The sequence below is a fragment of the Entelurus aequoreus genome, linkage group LG25 (genome assembly GCF_033978785.1).
Source record: "Entelurus aequoreus isolate RoL-2023_Sb linkage group LG25, RoL_Eaeq_v1.1, whole genome shotgun sequence".
Lineage (NCBI taxonomy): Eukaryota > Metazoa > Chordata > Actinopteri > Syngnathiformes > Syngnathidae > Entelurus > Entelurus aequoreus.
Genome location: NC_084755.1, coordinates 28,813,140 through 28,834,054, shown reverse-complemented (window position 1 = coordinate 28,834,054; position 20,915 = coordinate 28,813,140). Strand labels below are relative to the sequence as shown.

The 20,915-nt window shown below is 38.9% G+C and overlaps 1 protein-coding gene across 2 annotated transcripts in view; it reads right to left on the bottom strand.

Moving 5' to 3' along the window:
• tlcd4b (TLC domain containing 4b) overlaps positions 1-20,915 on the bottom strand; it is a 65,767-nt gene that overhangs the window by 22,602 nt on the left and 22,250 nt on the right. For both annotated transcript variants that reach the window (XM_062036437.1, XM_062036438.1), the window contains exon 2: positions 11,278-11,430. In XM_062036437.1, coding sequence (XP_061892421.1) covers positions 11,278-11,423 — 146 coding nt within the window. In that variant the 5' untranslated portion in view covers positions 11,424-11,430. The remainder of the gene's footprint in view (positions 1-11,277; positions 11,431-20,915) is intronic.

Below are 20,915 nucleotides of genomic sequence, written 5' to 3'. Positions count from 1 at the left end.
GCACATCATGCCAAATACGACGGTGTGGTTGCTCCGTGCATTTATATCTGCAGTATACCTAAGGTTGACAGAATGGGATCATTAAAGCCATCCATACATCCATCCATTTTCTTCAGCTTAACCATGGTCGAGTCCCTGAGGCTGCAGCCCAAGCAAAGACACCCAGATTTCCCTCTAACGGGATCTTGAGGCCTTTCTAAGACCCAGCATACCCTCTGTCTTCCCAAGACCCTCCTGCCTAAATTTTCCCTAGAGAGGCGTCCTAGAAGCATTCTGACCAGATGCTCGAGCAGCGGCTCTACTTACAGTACCTCCCGAATGACAGAGCTTCTCACCTTGTTTTGAAGGGAAAACCCAGCCACCCTACAGACAAGAGGAAACTCCTTTCGGTCACTACCCAAAGCTCATGAACATAAGCGAGGGTAAGACCATAAATCGATTGGTAGATAGAGAGCTTTTGTCTGAGCTCCTTCTTTACCACGACATACCAATGCAGAGTTTGCATCCCTGTCAACGCCACACCAATCCGCCGGTTGATTTCAGTATCCATCCTTTCCTCACTTGTGAACAGGACCCCAAGGTACTTAAAGGCCTACTGAAACCCACTACTACCGACCACGCAGTCTGATAATGAAATCTTAACATTGCAACACATGCCAATATGGCCGGGTTAACTTATAAAGTGCAATTTTAAATTTCCCGCCACACTTCCGGTTAAAAACGTTTTATTATGCTGGCGTATGCGTGTGACGTCACGAGGGCAAGGGAAGTATTCGGAGCCCGGAGAATCCTATACAACAAGCTCTGTTTTCATTTCATAATTCCACAGTATTCTGGACATCTGTGTTGGTAAATCTTTTGCAATTTGTTTAATGAACAATGGAGGCTGCAAAGAAGAAAGTTGTAGGTGGGATCGGTGTATTAGCGGCTGGCTGTAGCAACACAACAAGGACTACTTACTTGGATAGCAGACGCCTAGCCGATGCTAGCCGCCAAACCCACGGATGAAGTCCTTCGTCGCGCCGTCGATCGCTGGAACGCAGGTGAGCACGGCTGTTGATGAGCAGACAAGGGCTGGCTGGCGTAGGTGGAGCGCTAATGTTTTTATCATAGCTCTGTGAGGTCCGGTTGCTAAGTTAGCCTTAGCGTCGTTAGCAACAGCATTGTTAAGCTTTACCAGGCTGAGAATTATTAACCGTGTAGTTACATGTACATGGTTTAATAGTATTGTTGATCTTCTGTCTATCCTTCCAGTTAAGAATTTATGTCTTTTGTTTCTATCTGCATTTGAGAACGATGCTATCACGTTAGCTCAGTAGCTAAGTGTGTCACCGATGTATTGTCGTGGAGATAAAAGTCACTGTGAATGTCCATTTCGCGTGCTCGACTCTCATTTTCAAGAGGATATAGTATCCGAGGCGGTTTAAAATAAAAATCCGTGATCCACAATAGAAAAAGGAGAGAGTGTGGAATCCAATGAGCCAGCTTGTACCTAAGTTACGGTCACAGCGAAAAAAGATACATCCTGCACTGCCTCTAATTCTTCACTCTAACGTTCCTCATCCCCGAATCTTTCATCCTCGCTCAAATTAATGGGGTAATCGTCGCTTCGTCGCTCCAAATCTCTCTTGCTCCATTGTAAACAAAGGAAAATTGTGAGGAATATTACCTCCTGTGACGTCACGCTACTTCCGGTACAGGCTAGGCTTTTTTTTATCAGCGAGCAAAAGTTGCGAACTTTATCGTCGATTTTCTCTACTAAATCCTTTCAGCAAAAATATGGCAATATCGCGAAATGATCACATATGACACATAGAATGGATCTGCTATTCCCATTTAAATAAAAAAAATTCATTTCAGTAGGCCTTTAAAGTGCTCCTCTCGAAACAGGAGCTCATCCCGACCCGGAGATGGCATTCTACTCTTTTCCAGACAAGCACCATCGATTCGGACTTGGAGGTCCCGATTATCATCCTCGCCACTTCATATTCGTGTGCAAACTAATCCAGCGATAGCTGAAGGTCACAGTCCAATGAAGCCAGGAGCCAAAATCACCCGCATAAAGCAAGCCACCAAAACAGAACCGCTCTACACCCTGGATACACCTAGACTACTGTAGAAATTCTGTTCATGACAGTTATGAACAGAATTTTGACTCGTTAAAGCCATTAATGCATTAACAACATTCACTTATTTATCTTTCATTTGTTCTTTTAATTTTGGCAGGACATTTGTACTGCAATTGTATTTGTTCTTCAATTGTACCTAGGTCTGCAACTAACGACTAATGCAACGGTTTTCCACTTATCAGGTTATGAATCTATGGCTCTTATTTATAAAAATACTTCTTCAACTTTTTTTTTCATTTAAAAAGCAAGCCTTTGATTGTACCACTGATTTTCTTTGGACTTAAAAAATAATATAATCATTATCCAAGCAATGTCAATGTTCTTGATTTGAGAATGATATGTATATATATATATATATATATATATATATATATATATATATATATATATATATATATATATATATATATATATATATATATATATATATATATATATATATATATATAAAGCCTATACGTATATGAGTACATATGTGACAACTTCCTTAAGTTATTTAAATCGATCAGAAATATCAAGCACCATGGATAGGTATGGAAAATGTTTTGCATTTTTCAACCTTCATCCATTGTAGTAGATAATGGGTGTCATCTTGATTTGTTTTACGTTGATTGGACTTTTTTTAAAATAAAAAGCCACAAAGTTCAATGAGCAGGTTTTGTTATGTGTTTGTTATTTGTTTAATTTTTGTACGGGTTGATTATTTTTTCCCTGCATCTTGACTAGGGAAGGTTGTTTGGATTGGGTCTTATGTAAATACGATACTTCATTGACTTGAAAGTATAATTAAAGGCAGAGTTACTTTCGTTAGCCACCGGATGGCGTCAATATGGCAGCAATGAGACCACTGAATATTTGTATATGATATGGATACAACGCTTCAGGTCAAGTTTTTTATTGAACTCGTACTATCTCAGGGGCCAAATTAAAAATGCCAGTGGGCCGCATTTGGCCTGAACGCCGTAGTTTAGACATGCCTGCTCCAGATGCTTCCTCATCACAGACTTTAGAAATCGGCCATGAAACGGATGTCGGCTTTCAAAATTGAGCAAGTAATTCGTGTTTTTGACGTGTTTATGGTATAATGTTTTCATACTTTTTATGTTTTTGTACGCAGTGTTGTTTTTCCCCTTGGCCACAGCCATTTTTCTCTCTTCCTGTCGCTTGCCCGTCACATATCGTGTTAACTCACTCAGTCACGTCATCCACTATTATCGACAAATTGTACTGTAGATAATGGCTGCACCCTTACTTCTAACATGTTTCCAATCACGCAAATATTTTTGTTGGATGACCCCTTTTTTTTTAATTAAAAAAAAAAACAAACACATTTACCATAGTTTAAAGGCCTACTGAAATGAAATTGTTTTATTCAAACGGGGATAACAGATCCATTCTATGTGTCATACTTGATCATTTCGCGGTATTGCCATATTTTTGCTGAAAGGATTTAGTATAGAACAACGACGATAAAGTTCGCAACTTTTGGTCGCTGATAAAAAAAAGCTTTGCCTATACCGGAAGTAGCGTGACGTCACAGGAGGAAGGATTCCTCACAATTCCCCGTTGTTTACAATGGAGCGAGAGAGATTCGGACAGAGAAAGCGACGATTACCCCATTAATTTGAGCGAGGATGAAAGATTCGTGGATGAGGTACGTTAGAGTGAAGAACTAGAGAGGCAGTGCAGGGTGTATCTTTTTTCGCTGTGACCGTAACTTAGGTACAAGGTCTCATTGGATTCCACACACTCTCCTTTTTCTATTCTGGATCACGGATTTGTATTTTAAACCACCTCGGATACTATATCCTCTTGAAAATGAGAGTAGAGAACGCGACATGGACATTCACAGTGACTTTTATCTCCACGACAATACATCAGCGAAGCTCTTTAGCTACTGAGCTAACGTGATAGCATCTGGCTCAAATGCAGATAGAAACAAAATAAATAAATCCCTGACTGGAAGGATAGACAGAAGATCAACAATACTATTAAACCATGGACATGTAACTACACGGTTAATAATTCTCAGCCTGGCAAAGCTTAACGATGCTGTTGCTAACGACGCTGAAGCTAACTTAGCAACCGGACCTCACAGAGCTATGATAAAAACATTAGCGCTCCACCTACGTCAGCCAGCCCTCATCTGCTCATCAACACCCGTGCTCACCTGCGTTCCAGCGATCGACGGCGCGACGAAGGACTTCACCCGATCACAGATGTCTGTTATCCAAGTAAGTCCTCTTTGTTGTGTTGCTACAGCCAGCCGCTAATACACCGATCCCACCTACAACTTTCTTCTTTGCAATCTCCGTTGTTCATTAAACACATTGCAAAAGATTCACCAACACAGATGTCCAGAATACTGTGGAATTGTTCGATGAAAACAGAGCAGTTTGTATGGTGACACATTGGGTACGAATACTTCCGTTGCCGTCGTGCCGTCACGCGCATAGGTCATCATACATAGACGTTTCCAACCGGAAGTTTAGTGGGAAATATAAAATTGCACTTTAAAAGTTAACCCAGCCGTATTGGCATGTGTTGCAATGTTAAGATTTCATCATTGATATATAAACTATCAGACTGCGTGGTCGGTAGTAGTGGGTTTCAGCAGGCCTTTAACAGTAGGCATGACTCTGCTTACCACAATTTTTCCTTGAATTTTGATTTAAAAACCTACATTATCTTAATATAATAATCAAATGCACTTATGGCGAGACCTTCATGCGTCTTTACCAGTTTTAACTGATGCCCCGAATTCCATCACTCATCAGGATGAAAATGAGTTTGACATCCCTGACAGGTTGAATCATCAATCACAATGAGTCCTACTGTGCAAATATGCAGCCTATGATTAAAAGCTAGTCTTATCCGCGGATAAATACAACCATTATAAGATGGAAAGACGTGTCTGGGTTTGCACGACAAACTCTTGCAAGTTCTGCATTGACAGATAAGAACAATCAGTTGTCAATATGCGGGTGAAAAAATGTTCAGAAATGCAATGTGAACAGAACAAAAGGGGTAAGACTACTACACCTGTGTGGTTACTATGTTCATTAGACGTGCATGTCTTTCTTTGAACATGTTGCCTCCCTCCTGGCACTTTAGAGTAATGGTTACATAACAAACAAGTTGAAAGCTGGGAGGTTACGCAATGGCTGGGCACTGTGTGCAGTCATCCACCAGTGCGTGCCCTTTAGTTGTAGCGGACTCCAAGAAAGAACCACTTGCTTTTAAATATTAACTGTGAAAACGGGGAGTCGGTGTAGGGTGTTGCATAACTAGCAGCTCTGTCCCTTGAACTTCAACCTGTGATGCGTTCGGCTCATAGCCGTATTTGTGTGGAAAGGCAATGCTTTGATATGTGGGTGTATCTCCCAGCGTCATCAAAAACACCATTTGCTTACAAGTTTGGTTATGTCAGAAAGTACAAATCTATTTAAAGTACTTTTATTTCTATGTTGATATTGTCTTCATTATCTAAAAAAGGACAAAGTCCAGTAAGATTTAGACAAATCTGAAGTTTGGGGCTTTGGCCTTTTGACCACATGGTCTCTAAAAGGCTTCCATCAAAGTAAATGCACCTTGAATATGTTTTCCCCTTCACGTCTGCTGCACTCATCTGGGACTAAGCACATTTAGGCAGCCCAACTCTTCTTAATACGACACTGCTATTCCCACACTTTCCCGACTTTGCACTTATTTAAAAATCTTTATTTTTCTTTCTATTATTGCGTTGGTAATTATGGTGGTAACCATTACTAACAGGTGTAAATAATTATTGAGTTGATAATAAAGTGGTACCTCAGTTTTCTTTATTAAAGGCCTACTGAAACCCACTACTACCGACCACGCAGTCTGATAGTTTATATATCAATGATGAAATCTTAACATTGCAACACATGCCAATACGGCCGGGTTAACTTATAAAGTGCAATTTTAAATTTCCCGCGAAATATCCGGCTGAAAACGTCTCGGTATGATGACGTTTGCGCGTGACGTCACGGGTTGAATCAGACATTTTGGTATAGCACGGTGGCCAGCTTAAGTCGTCTGTTTTCACCACATAATTCCACAGTATTCTGGACATCTGTGTTGGTAAATCTTTTGCAATTTGTTAAATGGACAATGAAGACAGCAAAGAAGAAAGCTGTAGGTGGGATCGGTGTATTAGTGGCTGGCTACAGCAACACAACCAGGAGGACTTTGAGTTGGATAGCAGACGCGCTATCCGATGCTAGCCGCCGACCGCACCGATGATCGGGTGAAGTCCTTCGTCGCGCCGTCGATCGCTGGAACCCAGGTGAGCACAGGTCGTGATGAGCAGATGAGGGCTGGCGTAGGTGGAGAGCTAATGTTTTTAGCATAGCTCTGTCGAGGTCCCGTAGCTAAGTTAGCTTCAATGGCGTCGTTAGCAACAGCATTGCTAGGCTTCGCCAGGCTGGACAGCATTAACCGTGTGGTTACAGGTCCAGGGTTTGGTTCGGTGTCTCCTGTTAGTAGAAGTAATAATAGTATTGTTGATCTTCTGTCTATCCTTCCAGTCAGGGGCATGTTTCTTCTGTTTCTATCTGCAGTTAAGCACGATGCTATCACGTTAGCTCCGAAGCTAAAGTGCTTCACCGATGTATTGTCGTGGAGATAAAAGTCACTGTGAATGTCCATTTCGCATTCACGACTCATTTTCAAGAGGATATATAGTATCCGAGGTGGTTTAAAATAAAAATCCGTGATCCACAATAGAAAAAGGAGAAAGTGTGGAATCCAATGAGCCCTTGTACCTAAGTTACGGTCAGAGTGAAAAAAGATACACCCTGGCGTCCTGCACTGCACTCTAATCCTTCACTGTCACTTTCCTCATCCACGAATCTTTCATCCTCGCTCAAATTAATGGGGTAATCGTCGCTTTCTCGGTCAGAATCGCTCTCCCTGCTGGTGTAAACAATGTGCAGATGTGAGGAGCCCTTCAACCTGCGACGTCACGCTACTGCCAGTACAGGCAAGGCTTTTTTTTTTAGAGACCAAAAGTTGCAAACTTTATCATCGATGTTCTCTACTAAATCCTTTCAGCAAAAATATGGCAATATCGCGAAATGTTCAAGTATGACACAAAGAATGGATCTGATATCCCCGTTTAAATAAGAAAATCTCATTTCAGTAGGCCTTTAACCCATTCCAATGGTTCAGACAAAAACCAAAGCAATTTTTACCCATTTGAAACGTTGTGAATCCAACTGAACCAGGGTGCCCATTACGTCGATCGCGAGCTGCCGGTCGATGGCGGAGGGTGTGTCAGTCGATCGCCAGCCAGGCATTAAAAAAATTTGCGATCGTCAATCTTCACTATGACGTCACTTCCGACACTTGATTGACATTCACGGCACCCGATGGTCTTGTGAGATGACGCTAGCTGCTGCCAGATCATTATTAGACTTATTATTGGGACGGCGTGGCGCGGTTGGGAGAGTGGCCGTGCTAGCAACCTGAGGGTTCCTGGTTTGATCCCCAGCTTCTACCAAACGAGTCACGTCCGTTGTGTCCTTGAGCAAGACACTTCACCCTTGCTCCTGATTGGTCGTGGTTAGCACCTTGAATGGCAGCTTCCACCATCAGTGTGTGAATGTGTGTGTGAATGGGTGAATGTGGAAATAGTGTCAAAGTGCTTTGAGTACCTTGAAGGTAGAAAAGCGCTATAGAAGTATAACCTATTTACTATATTAAGAAAAAATGACCGACAGGAAGGCGAGAAACACTTTTTATTTCAACACTCTCGCGCCGTACCTGCCGTCAAAACTCTAAAGACCGACTTTCCTATCTTCACAATAAAGCCTGCGCTAACAAAATAAGAGTCTCACAAAGCTGGCGTGCACAAGCTAGCAAGCTACGGAGTTTGCCGCCAATGTATTTCTTGTAAAGTGTATAAAAAGGAGTATGCACAAATAAGATGGCAAAAACCAACCACTTTCATGTGGTATTGGACAGAAAGGAGGACTTTTTTTCTCCTCCATTTGAAAATGTAGACGTTATCATCACTACTGTCTGATTCCAATCAATGCAAGTCATCAGAATCAGGTAATACACCAACTTGTATTCTTGTCTTCATGAAAGAAAGGAATCTACATGTGTTAAACATGCTTGTATTATCATTAAGCACATTTCATTTGTTAACAAAAACCTCTCTTTCATAAATAAATAAATAATATACATGAATGAGGTAGATCCTCTTCACTTGGTCAATTGAAAAGTAGCTCGCCTGCAGAAAAAGTGTGGGCACCCCTTAACTAAGCTGTTCCAGACACCTAAAATAATCAAAACAAAATGTTCTAAAGAATAATAATGTGAATTATTAAACTTTGCTACAAGTTATTTCTTGAATTCAATAAAGTTTCTCAAATTCTTTATCAATGTGCTGGAACACACAACTGTCTCTGGCACCATGACGGATCATTTTGCAGCATGGAGGCTGAGTCCCCAATTCGTGGAACTGTTTTTTTGGGGCAATCACTTCTGTAGAATGATATGCGCAATGTTTGCATTTCCGTTAAACGAATCATAGGAAAGTGGGCCTGACTGACAAACACGCGGCAACCTGCCTAAAGAAATGTCAGCAGTTGGAGAGTTTAGTCAAGGTCCAACCACATCACAAAATGCAACGTCAGTGGGAGACTGATAAATTACGCTAGATTGACCACGTCAAACTTTATCATCAGGCACCTGAATTGTTCAGTTGTGCAAGTTTCTATTTGCACGGATGGTTATCCTGTTATCTCAGCGTGATAAGCAGTATGAGCGTTATCATGTTAAACGCCATTATCTCTGGTCTTGTTTTTTTGCTTTTTAAAGATATGCCACTCATTTTTCGTGAGCTTGTTTTTGTTATCAATTGTGAGTCATTGTCAATTTAAAGACAGTATTAATCATTGATATCATCGGTTTTGTTAAAAACTGTTAGTTCACAGTGCAATTAAAAAAATATATGGAGCAAAATTGTTCAAAAACCCTTTAATTTTGTACCATTTAAGATACTTTTCAAACATACCATTTATTGTGTTGTACACAGTGTTTGTGACATCACTTATGAAAGTCAAAGGAAAGCATTCTTTTGCGCATACATGCTGACTCGGTGTATAATGAATATGTATTGCATTCGAATTGGTAAGCAGCTGTAACAAACCGAAAGCTCTGCACTGATTACCCAATCTATCCATATTTAAGTGAGGCCAGGAAGTGTACATTCTGTGTTCCACCTTTGTGACAAGAAAGACTTTATTTTGGACTAAACTTTTATTCAGTACTTTAGGATGGTATTCATTGGAGAATGACCCCCCAGCAGATTCATTTTGAAAATCATTGAACCCAAAAGCTAAGCAATTTAGAGATTTGCATTTTGTTCCTTAACTGTACCGAAAATTAACCAAACCGTGGCTCTAATACTAAAATGTACGCACCGAATCATGAGGATACCACTACCCTGTCTTTACTGTACATGACCGGCAACTAGGGTTGTACGGTATACCGGTACGAGTAAAGTACCGCGATACTAATGATAAATGATAAATGATAAATGGGTTATACTTGTATAGCGCTTTTCTACCTTCAAGGTACTCAAAGCGCTTTGACAGTATTTCCACATTCACACACACATTCACACACTGATGGCGGGAGCTGCCATGCAAGGCGCTAACCAGCAGCCATCAGGAGCAAGGGTGAAGTGTCTTGCCCAAGGACACAACGAACGTGACTAGGATGGTAGAAGGTGGGGATTGAACCCCAGTAACCAGCAACACTCCGATTGCTGGCACAGCCACTCTACCAACTTCGCCACGCCGTCCCTTATTATCATAATACTAATAATCATAATCGGTATTATAACCCTCTGAAAAGTATCGGTCCCACCCCTTTTTTTCCTTTATCAACAGGCATGACGTTGTCAACGTCGTGACATTGCTGGTTTTACGAGCAGAGGAGCATGCTCGGCAGCGCACAGTCACGGAGTACTTCCAAGCAGACAGTGTGTAGACAGAAAAGGGAGAATGGACACATTTTGGCTTAAAAACTAATGTTAAATGTGAAGCTATAACACTAAAACGAAGCTCTACAAGAGGTGTTTTAAACATGGCTAGCTAGCTAGCAGCTAACATCCATCTACAGTCGGCAGTGTTTTAGCTACTTTTTAATCCCTAATCCTCACCACCATGGTGACAAATGAAGTACGTTTTTTTTTTACAAGTATCATCACTGCAGGACGAGTAATAGCTAAACATGCTTCACTACACACTGTAGGAGGATACGATAGCTAACCGCTAACAGGCTGCGCTCTTGAATGTAAACAAATGCCACAGGTGGATCTACACCTGACTTTCATTGTAATGATACCAAGTACAAGAGCCTATCTAGTCCATACTACAATGATTACATCGATATTTTTTATCATCACAAAATCATTTTTTTCTTTTTTTAAAATTCTTCTTCTGTTTATAAACTCAGGAAATATGTCCCTGTACACATGAGGACTTTGAATATGACCAATGTATGATCCTGTAACTACTTGGTATTGGATCGATACATACATTTGTTGCATCATCCAAAACTAATGTAAAGTATCAAACAACAGAAGAATAAGTGATTATTACATTTTAACAGAAGTGTATAAAGAACATGTTAAAACAAAAAACAAGCAGATATTAACAGTAAATAAAAGGAGATTATTAATACATTTTTACAGCTAGTCCTTTATAATTTTGACAGAATAATAGAATGATAAATGACACAATATGTTACTGCATACGTCAGAAGACTAATTAAGAGCCTTTGTTTGCTTACTTACTAATAAAACACAAGTTGTCTAGTGTGTTCACTATTTTATTTAAGGACTAAATTGTTATTCGATTGCAATAAGAAACATGTTTAATGTACCTTAAAATTTTTTGTTAAAATAAAGGCAATAATGCAATTTTTTGTAGTTGGCTTTATTTAGAAAAGTATCGAAATACATTTTAGTACCGGTATCAAAATATTGGTAATTGAGACAACCTTAGTGTGCTCATTACATGTGTAAGATGGACTTGGACTTAATTACTTGGGACTGGACTGAGACCCACAGAAAAATGACTTGTGAACATCTCTGGTTCCCGTGACTCACCTGGAGTTCCACTCTGTGTGCTTGGTGGGAGGTAACAATCCATAACTCGGCGCGATGGCGGAAGAGAGTAAAGGACTGGCCACAGAGAACAGTAGCTGGAAACTGACAAAGCTTCCGGCAACCACGGTCAACTCTCTCATCTCCATCCCTCACCTAAAGACGACAGAGGAGAGGGTCGGTTAAGGAAGGTGGTTCTTCCTAAAGACAGCAAGCACAAGGTTAATTTTATCTTCAAGGAAGAGCTGAACGGACCAAATTGAATCCAAACACAAGGAACCATAACATAAGTCCTTTGAGGCAATTCTGAGAAACTGGAGGTGGAAGACAAACAGCAAAGAACAAATGAGGACAAATAAGTATGTGAGAAAAAGCAGGGTAGTTTTAGGGGTTCTGGATAATAAAGTGTATAGACTTTAGCTTAGTTAGTTAAAAGTAGGAGGTGGTAATCTTTGGGCACCTCACGATTCAGGAGCTCCAATTCGATTAAAAATCAATTATTGATGCATCTTTAATTTATGTATATTGATGCAGTTTTACATTTCTTTTCGTTTCACTGAATAAGCGTTTGCGACTTCAAAAAAAATAGTGCATTTGTAATAAGAAACAGTTAAATTAATTAACACATTCATTCAATTAATGGAAATGTGTGCAAAACTGCCCTAAAATAAAGGAATTGGTTGGATCACTTGGTGAGGTGGCTCGCTGCAATCAGCCAAATTTTAGAACTGTCTACATTACTTTATTTACCAAAAATACATCAATATTTGACGTTTACTAATCAATTTTATTATCCTCCATGTCCAGATTGCAATGCATCTAAAAATCTATTTATTTCCCCCACCTCTAGTTAAGAGTGTTAAAATCTTACTTCAAACTAGTGAAGTAACTATTTCTTCAATCCATTACATTGTTATTTTTCTGTAGGTAAAAATGGTAAAAAGTGAGTAGACATCACATATTATTGTCATTCTCAGTACTACACATTGTGGGAAATTACAGATACACAGATATGGACAGTCCATAATTATATTTTAATGGAACAAAATTGGATGTAAACAACAAAAAAATCCACATTATATAAACGGTTCTAAATTATTTTGTTCTCAATTGACTGAAAGAAAGATTATTTTTCAAACACACAACCTTCAGAGAAAGAGACCACTGTTTGATCATTGGATACTTTATATAACCATCTGTCAGATCAATCACATCAGTAACAAAATCGGCCTACTATCACCTCAAAAATGTAAAAAGACTTAGAGGGCTCATGTCAGCTCAAGACTTAGACAAACTTGTACATGCCTTTATTACCAGTAGGCTAGACTATTGTAATGGTCTCCTTGTAGGTCTTCCCAAAAAAACTGTCAGGCAGCTACAGCTTGTTCAGAACGCTGCTGCTAGAGTTCTAACAAAGACCAAAAAATGTGAGCACATTACACCAATTCTTAAATCCTTACATTGGCTCCCTGTACATCAGAGAATCGATTTAAAAATATTCCTGCTCACATATAAATCACTACATGGTCTAGGGCCGAAGTATATCACTGATATGCTCCCACTATATAAGCCCTCTAGATCACTAAGATCTTCTGAGACCAATCTGTTAGTGGTTCCCAGAGTAAACTCAAATCAAGGGAGAGCATCATTCAGTCACTATGCAACAAATAGCTGGAATAAACTACCTGAAGATGTCAGACTTTACCCAACTCTGACTACTTTTAAAACTAGACTGAAGACTTTTATGTTCACCTTAGCTTTCAGCTAATTCTTTTAACTTTTAACGTCCGCACTGTTTTTATTTTTATTGTCTGCATTTTAATTTTGCTTTTATTTTCTTTCATTTCACTTTGTTGTCTGTGAAGCACTTTGAGTCTGCCTTGTGTATGAAAAGCGCTATACAAATAAAGTTGCCTTGCCTTGTCACCTTTGCGCCCCACTATCTCACCTTGTGGTGTGAGGATGATTCTGAGAAAGGTCAGGAAACATTGTGGAATTACATAAGAGGACCGTGTAGCTGTACATTTTCTCTCTGGGATTTGGAACCAAAGTCACAAAGAAAACCATGGGTTGACAACCCTGTGCAGTGGAGGACTGAGTTACTGCTGTGGTCGCAAGGTCGCTCTGTTCAAGAAGGCACATGTTCTGGCTGAAATGTGAGAAGTGCACTCAGTTTTGCGAGGTACTATGAACTTGTCAGAGGTTGACCAGTATCTAAAAACAATTTTTCACAATCTTAAAAAGGTTCCACTGTAATATATACATTATGCATAAATGTTTTTAATAGCTTTCGTGACCATATTTCCTTATGTTTAAGGCCTGCACATAACATACTTTTGCCTTCCACGTAAACAGTATACAACGACTCAGACTGTAATCTAATCCAACTTGTTTATGTCCGTGAACATGTCCATGCAGACACTGTTCTAAGCCCCCTGGTCTTGCAAGGTCAGGATGGCTGATCTTTCAGTAGAAAACATTGTTTGGGAGCTTCGTCCGGATAATCCGATTTTTCACCTCGGAATAAAGTTGGTCGTTCAAGTTTAAAAAAACGCCATAAGTGTTGTAAGAGTTCTGTAGAAGGCTTTCCAATTACCAGCAATACCTTGACCCGTGTGCGTCTGGACTCTGACCTGATCAATTGTGATTAAACCAGGCAGCCACTTTATGTAAGCTATGTAAAACCGCTCAACTCAGAAAGCTCATGATTAGGGTTGTGAAAGGCATAGAGTCTGTGTGGTAAATCACATCAAGTATGCATACTGTATGAATCAACAGAATGTTTTTCAAGCCAAGGTCAACAACCAACAAGCACAAACATTCAGTAGCCTTTTGGAATACTACTGAACTGTGACAGTGAGAATGTACACTACCGTTCAAAAGTTTGGGGTCACCCAAACAATTTTGTGGAATAGCCTTCATTTCTAAGAACAAGAATAGACTGTCGAGTTTCAGATGAAAGTTCTCTTTTTCTGGCCATTTTGAGCGTTTAATTGACCCCACAAATGTGATGCTCCAGAAACTCAATCTGCTCAAAGGAAGGTCAGTTTTGTAGCTTCTGTAACGAGCTAAACTGTTTTCAGATGTGTGAACATGATTGCACAAGGGTTTTCTAATCATCAATTAGCCTTCTGAGCCAATGAGCAAACACATTGTACCATTAGAACCCTGGAGTGATAGTTGCTGGAAATGGGCCTCTATACACCTATGTAGATATTGCACCAAAAACCAGACATTTGCAGCTAGAATAGTCATTTACCACATTAGCAATGTATAGAGTGTATTTCTTTAAAGTTAAGACTAGTTTAAAGTTATCTTCATTGAAAAGTACAGTGCTTTTCCTTCAAAAATAAGGACATTCCAATGTGACCCCAAACTTTTGAACGGTAGTGTATGTTGATTAATAAATAAATAAATAAATAAATAAACACACACACACATATACATATATAAATATGTACATATATTATTATATATACTCAAAACACACACACACACACACACACACACACACACACACACACACACACACACACACACACACACACACACACACACACACACACACACACACACACACACACACACACACACACACACACACACACACACACACACACACACACACACACACACACACACACACACACACACACACACACACACACACACACAACAGGGAAGTGCAGATCGATAGGCCGCCGATTGATACGCCGCCGATCAGTATCGGACGATTTTCGTGAAAAAGTATGTCTTTATATGTTTGAATGCCACACAAACACTGATTGACACTATTTTTGGGCCCACGACTGACAAGCAGCTAATAATGTGCCTCCACACACAATCACCTTCGTAACGACAAATAAACTGCATTTTCTAGTTTCTTAAAGGGCAACGACAATTTTTTGGGTGGGGGTGATTTTGCCTATGTAAAATAAGACGTCTTTCTTTTTTAATGTATTCTAACTTGAAATATACGGCAGAACACAGCGGCTAGCAATTTAGCTCATGGGAGTAATCTATTGCGGCCATAAAGCCCTCTAAAAACATCCAAAAAACACCCTTAATACTGCATTTACATGTCGTAATCTGAATATTAAAGAATTAGCGGTATTGCTATTATAAGCGTTAACACAGAGGAACTACTTTTAGCTGCCCCGTGTTCCCAGAGCGGTAACTAGCTTATGCTGCTATTGACATATTGAGCCGGTGAGCTGCTGCATCACCTCAGAGTTGGTAAAATGAATTATAGATTATAAATCATACCCCTCACTTGTTAGGAGAAGGTTGTGGCCATAAATCGAGAGTTTGGTCAACTTCAAAATGCAATTAATACTTTTTTTTTTTTTTTTACCTGCCCAATCTAATTACCTCTATCGTTAGTTGGCTTTTTCTAGCATTTATTTACTCGTGAAAATGCATTAAAAAAACCCAAAAAAAACCCTTTTGTGCGCTTGTATAATGATGAGTGATAGGCAAATTGCAGTTCCCCTTTAAGTAACATTATCACTGGAGGACGAGGCTAAACATATGACACACGGAAAGCTAGCCAGGAGCAGACAAGCTAATAGCTAAGCTCGCTTGAAACAACAAACACCAAGAAATGCTTAGTAAAGTTTAAGAAGTATAGATGGAAACAAATTGCAGCTATTAACAGGAAATTAACAAAATAAGAGTCCAGAGAGAATAATATAACAACTGTTGCCGTGTCAGGATTGTCACAGTCAGTACACGACACGTAAGAGGATAGCAAGGGTAGTTTCAGTATATCATTTATATTAAATGTTTTTATTTTCTCAATATGATTTATGTCGTTTTTATTCAGGTTTAAAAATTCAGGGAACATTTTTGAGGGAGCGACTTTGAGGGCAAAAACCAAAGGATTTCAAAAAGTAGTAGACAATTGTTTTTGCTTTTGTTAAGTTATTGTGTACTACTGACTTGAATGTGTTGAAATATTGTGATGATATTGTTAAACTGCCAATAGCACTCACCATAAATAAATGGACAAATGTACAGTCCTAGTGGTTAGAGTGTCCGCCCTGAGATCGGTAGGTTGTGAGTTCAAACCCCGGCCGAATCATACCAAAGACTATAAAAATGGGACCCATTACCTCCTTGCTTGGCACTCAGCATCAAGGGTTGGAATTGGGGGTTAAATCACCAAACAAGATTCCCGGGCGCGGCCACCGCTGCTGCCCACTGCTCCCCTCACCTCCCAGGGGGTGATCAAGGGTGATGGGTCAAATGCAGAGAATAATTTCGCCACACCTAGTGTGTGTGTGACAATCATTGGTACTTTAACTTTAATACAGGTGATTGGTATTAATATCTTCCGATCTCGCTCATGGATGATCGGTATCAGAATCGGCAGCATAAAACCCTAATGTGAGCAAGCCTGATCCTGTATAAACTTTAAAGCACATGTAACAAACTCAAGGCCCGGGGGCCAGATCTGGCCCGTCACATAATTTGATGTGGCCCGCAACTATGTGTCAATAAAGTACATTATCTTTTCTTATTTTTTTTATTTCCCTTTTGACAGAACAAAAATATGTACTGCATTAAACTGTATACCTTATAAACTTTAGTAGTATCCAATATTGCAACAAATACTATACTATATATTTTTTTAAACAACAAATATCTGCTTAACTTATTATTTCAAAGTTATTCATCAAAGTGTGCACTGTAAAAATGACAATAGATTTTACAGGGAAAAAAAAAATTTTTTTTTTACAGCATATAAATATATATTATTTTATATATTATATATTTTATAAATTCAAAAAACTCAATACCCTTATTTTTTTTAATGCTAAAATTCTGTGGACTGATCAAACGTTTTTTTGACCATAAAATCCACATTTTTTACGGGGTGTTACCCCAAATACAAAAACAGCACCACATTTTTTAAATTTGATTTGAAAAAATAAAAAAGTGGTACTGTTTTTTCCATTTACAATAATATGTTGTAAAAGAACACACTGTATACTTTAAAGTAAAATTCTGGTGACTAAGTTGGCAGTTGTTTTTTTTTAACTGTACTGTACCGTACTGTACAGATTTTTCTACAATGTACGTCAAACATATATAATAATCAACTGCATAGGCAAATTCATATATTATTCGTACTGTAAATGGAAAAACTGTACCACATTTTTTTCATGGTAAAAACCCAGCAGCTAAACTGCCAGAATTAAAAAAAAATTACATTACATGTTACAGTAAAATTCCGGCGACTATCATACCTTCTTTTTCTCGTAAAAAACAGTGTTACTGTTTTTCCATTTACCGTAATATGTTGTAAAAAAAAACTAACTGTACATTTTACAGTAAAACTCCGGCAACTATGATACCTTTTTTGTCAAAAAAACAGTGGTACTGTTTTTCCATTTACAGTAATGTTGTAAAAAAAACACACTGTATACTTTACAGTAAAATTCTGGTGACTAAGTTGGCAGTTTTTTTTTTAACTGTACTGTATAGATTTTTCTACAATGTACGTCAAACATATATAAAATTCAAATGCATAGGCAAATTCATATATTATTCGTACTGTAAATGGAAAAACTGTACCACATTTTTTTCATGGTAAAAACCTAGCAGCTAAACTGCCAGAATAAAAAAAAATTACAGTACATGTTACAGTAAAATTCCGGCGACTATCATACCTTTTTTTCTCGTAAAAATCAGTGGTACCGTTTTTCCATTTACCGTAATATGTTGTAAAAAAAAACAAAACAACTGTACATTTTACAGTAAAACTCCGGCAACCATGATACCTTTTTTGTCAAAAAAACAGTGGTACTGTTTTTCCATTTACAGTAATGTTGTAAAAAAAAAAAAAACACTGTAAATTTTACATTAAAATTTGACCGAGTTGCCAGTTTTTATTACTGTAAAATCTAGATTTTTTTTTTTTTTTTTTTTTACAGTTTATGCAAAAAAAAAAATAAAATAAAATGCATAAGCAAATACATATTCACTTTTACAAACGGCCCTCAATGAAAACAAGTTTGACACCCCTGCTTTAAAGGATGGCTGTTTGCGACTAAGTCTCTTAGGTTGCAGCACTGGTTTTAGGATTAACGGGTTGTACAGGTATGCAAACGGTGATGTAACGAGCTATTAAGTGAAATATGTTCGATTCGTACTCATTTCTACACCAAAAACCGCAACACCATTCATGCAAGATGCCTACCTCCACCAGGGCTTAAATGACGGTCATCAGCAAAAATCAATAAGTGAAGGCCTGTGTCTGTGGTATTGATGTTTTGTTCCTTTGGGCCGACATCAGCAAGGTGCTCTACTTAAGCCTGAAGCCCTCCTCGTGGAGGGTGTGCTATCTTTAAAAGGCCTGGCGCACCATAAGTGAACCGCGTCCATTCGATCCAATTTCAGCACTTTGATATGAGAGGTAACTTTGATGTCATGCCCAGACAAGACAAGTGGAGATACATTTGAATTGCAATGTGGACTAGATACAGGTGAAACATGGTTTGATCTGACGTCGAAAAATTTACCTCTCTCAGGTTTTCTTGTAATTACGGTGTCAATTCGGGCGGGAAATCTCAGGACTCCTCATGATACGATATGCTATAAAAGGCTCACATTATTATATTGGTATGCCGATACTGTGATGGCGTTGAAACAAAAAAAAAAATCATAATTTAGATTTGGGTGTTGTGCTTGCAGGACCCCGAGATGCAGAGACAGCAAGAAAAGTGCAGGCAAAATGTATTTACAAACAAAAATGAAGCAATAGTGCAGCAGGGAAGTGCACAGGAAGCATAGGAAAATCTATGCATGTTTAGGTGTAACGTAGGGTTGTATGGTATACCGGTATTAGTATAGTACTACAATACTAATGAATCATATTCGGTACTATACCGCCTCTAAAAAGTACCTGTTCACCCCCCTCTTTTTTTAACAGGCATGACGGCGCGTCGTCGTCACATTTCTGGTTTTACGAGCAGAGGAGCATGTTCGGCAGCGCACACACACACGGAGTACTTACGAGCAGACAGTGTGTAGACAGAAAAGGGAGAACGGACGCATTTTGGCTTAAAAACGAATGATAAAAGTGAAGTTATAACACTGAAAAACGCCCTCAGGAAGAGGTGCTTTAAGACATGGCTAGCTAGGTAGCGGCTAACGTCCTGCCGCAGTCTGCAGTGTTTTAGCTACTTCTAAATCACTAATCCTCGCCTCCATGATGACAAATGAAGTACGTTTCTTACAAGTATCATCACTGCAGGACGAGGAATAGCTAAACATGCCTCACTACACACCGTAGGAGGATACAATTACAATTTAACATGAATTGATTAACGTGGACCCCGACTTAAACAAGTTGAAAAACTTATTCGGGTGTTACCATTTAGTGGTCAATTGTACGGAATATGTACTGTACTGTGCAATCTACTAACAAACGTTTCAATCAATCAATAGCTCACCGGCATCACCGCTGACAAAATATAGCACTCCTCAATGTAAACAAATGCCATGATACCAAGTACAGGAGCGTATCTACACCTAACATTCACTGTAATGATACCAAGTACAGGAGCGTATCTAGTCAATACTACTATGATTACATCGATATTTTTTAGCTACACCAAATCTTTTTTCGTTTTTTTTGGTGACAAAATAATAGCATAAATGACACAATATGTTACTGCATACATCAGCAGACTAATTTGGAGCCTTTGTTTGTTTACTACTAAAAGACAAGTTGTCTACCTACTCAGTGGTCTAGTGGTTAGAGTGTCCGCCCTGAGATCGGTAGGTTGTGAGTTCAAACCCCGGCCGAGTCATACCAAAGACTATAAAAATGGGACCCATTACCTCCCTGCTTGGCACTCGGCATCAAGGGTTGGAATTGGGGGTTAAATCACCAAAAGTGATTCCCGGGGGCGGTACCGCTGCTGCCCACTGCTCCCCTCACCTCCCAGGGGGTGAACAAGGGGATGGGTCAAATGCAGAGGACAAATTTCACCACACCTAGTGTGTGTGTGACAATCATTGGTACTTTAACTTTAGTATGTTAACTATTTTATTTAAGGACAAAATTGCAATAAGAAACATATGTTTAATATACCGTTATATTCTTTGTTAAAATAAAGACAAAAATAAAACATTTTTTTGGTACCCTTTATTTAGGAAAGTATCGAAATACATTTTGGTACCGGTACCAAAATATTGGTATCAGGACAAGCAGGCAACCAAAAAATAAACAAACCCTTTATTTAACCGCAAACTGTTGTGTTCAAACAACATAAATACTAGCTAAAATGTTTTGTCATCTCATCGAACTGAACGAAGGCTGTGAAGATTGTGTATTCGATGTGAGAGGTGTCACTCTTTATTTTTGTTGGCCAAACTGTTGCACGGAACAAAGAGAAGAACAACGCTTGTTTATTAGACTTAATCTTCATAAGCCAAACTGCCTTGTTTTATTTTAATATCAAAAAGTAAACAAGTTTTTTTTTTACATTACTTGTGTTTTTTTTCATGTCACAAAGGTGTTACTTCAAAAAATATTCATGTGACGCAGCATTTTGTTAATGTTTTATTGTGTATAGTTAATTCCTATATGACATATTTCTGCTCAAACTCTTAATCGATCTGCCTTGGTG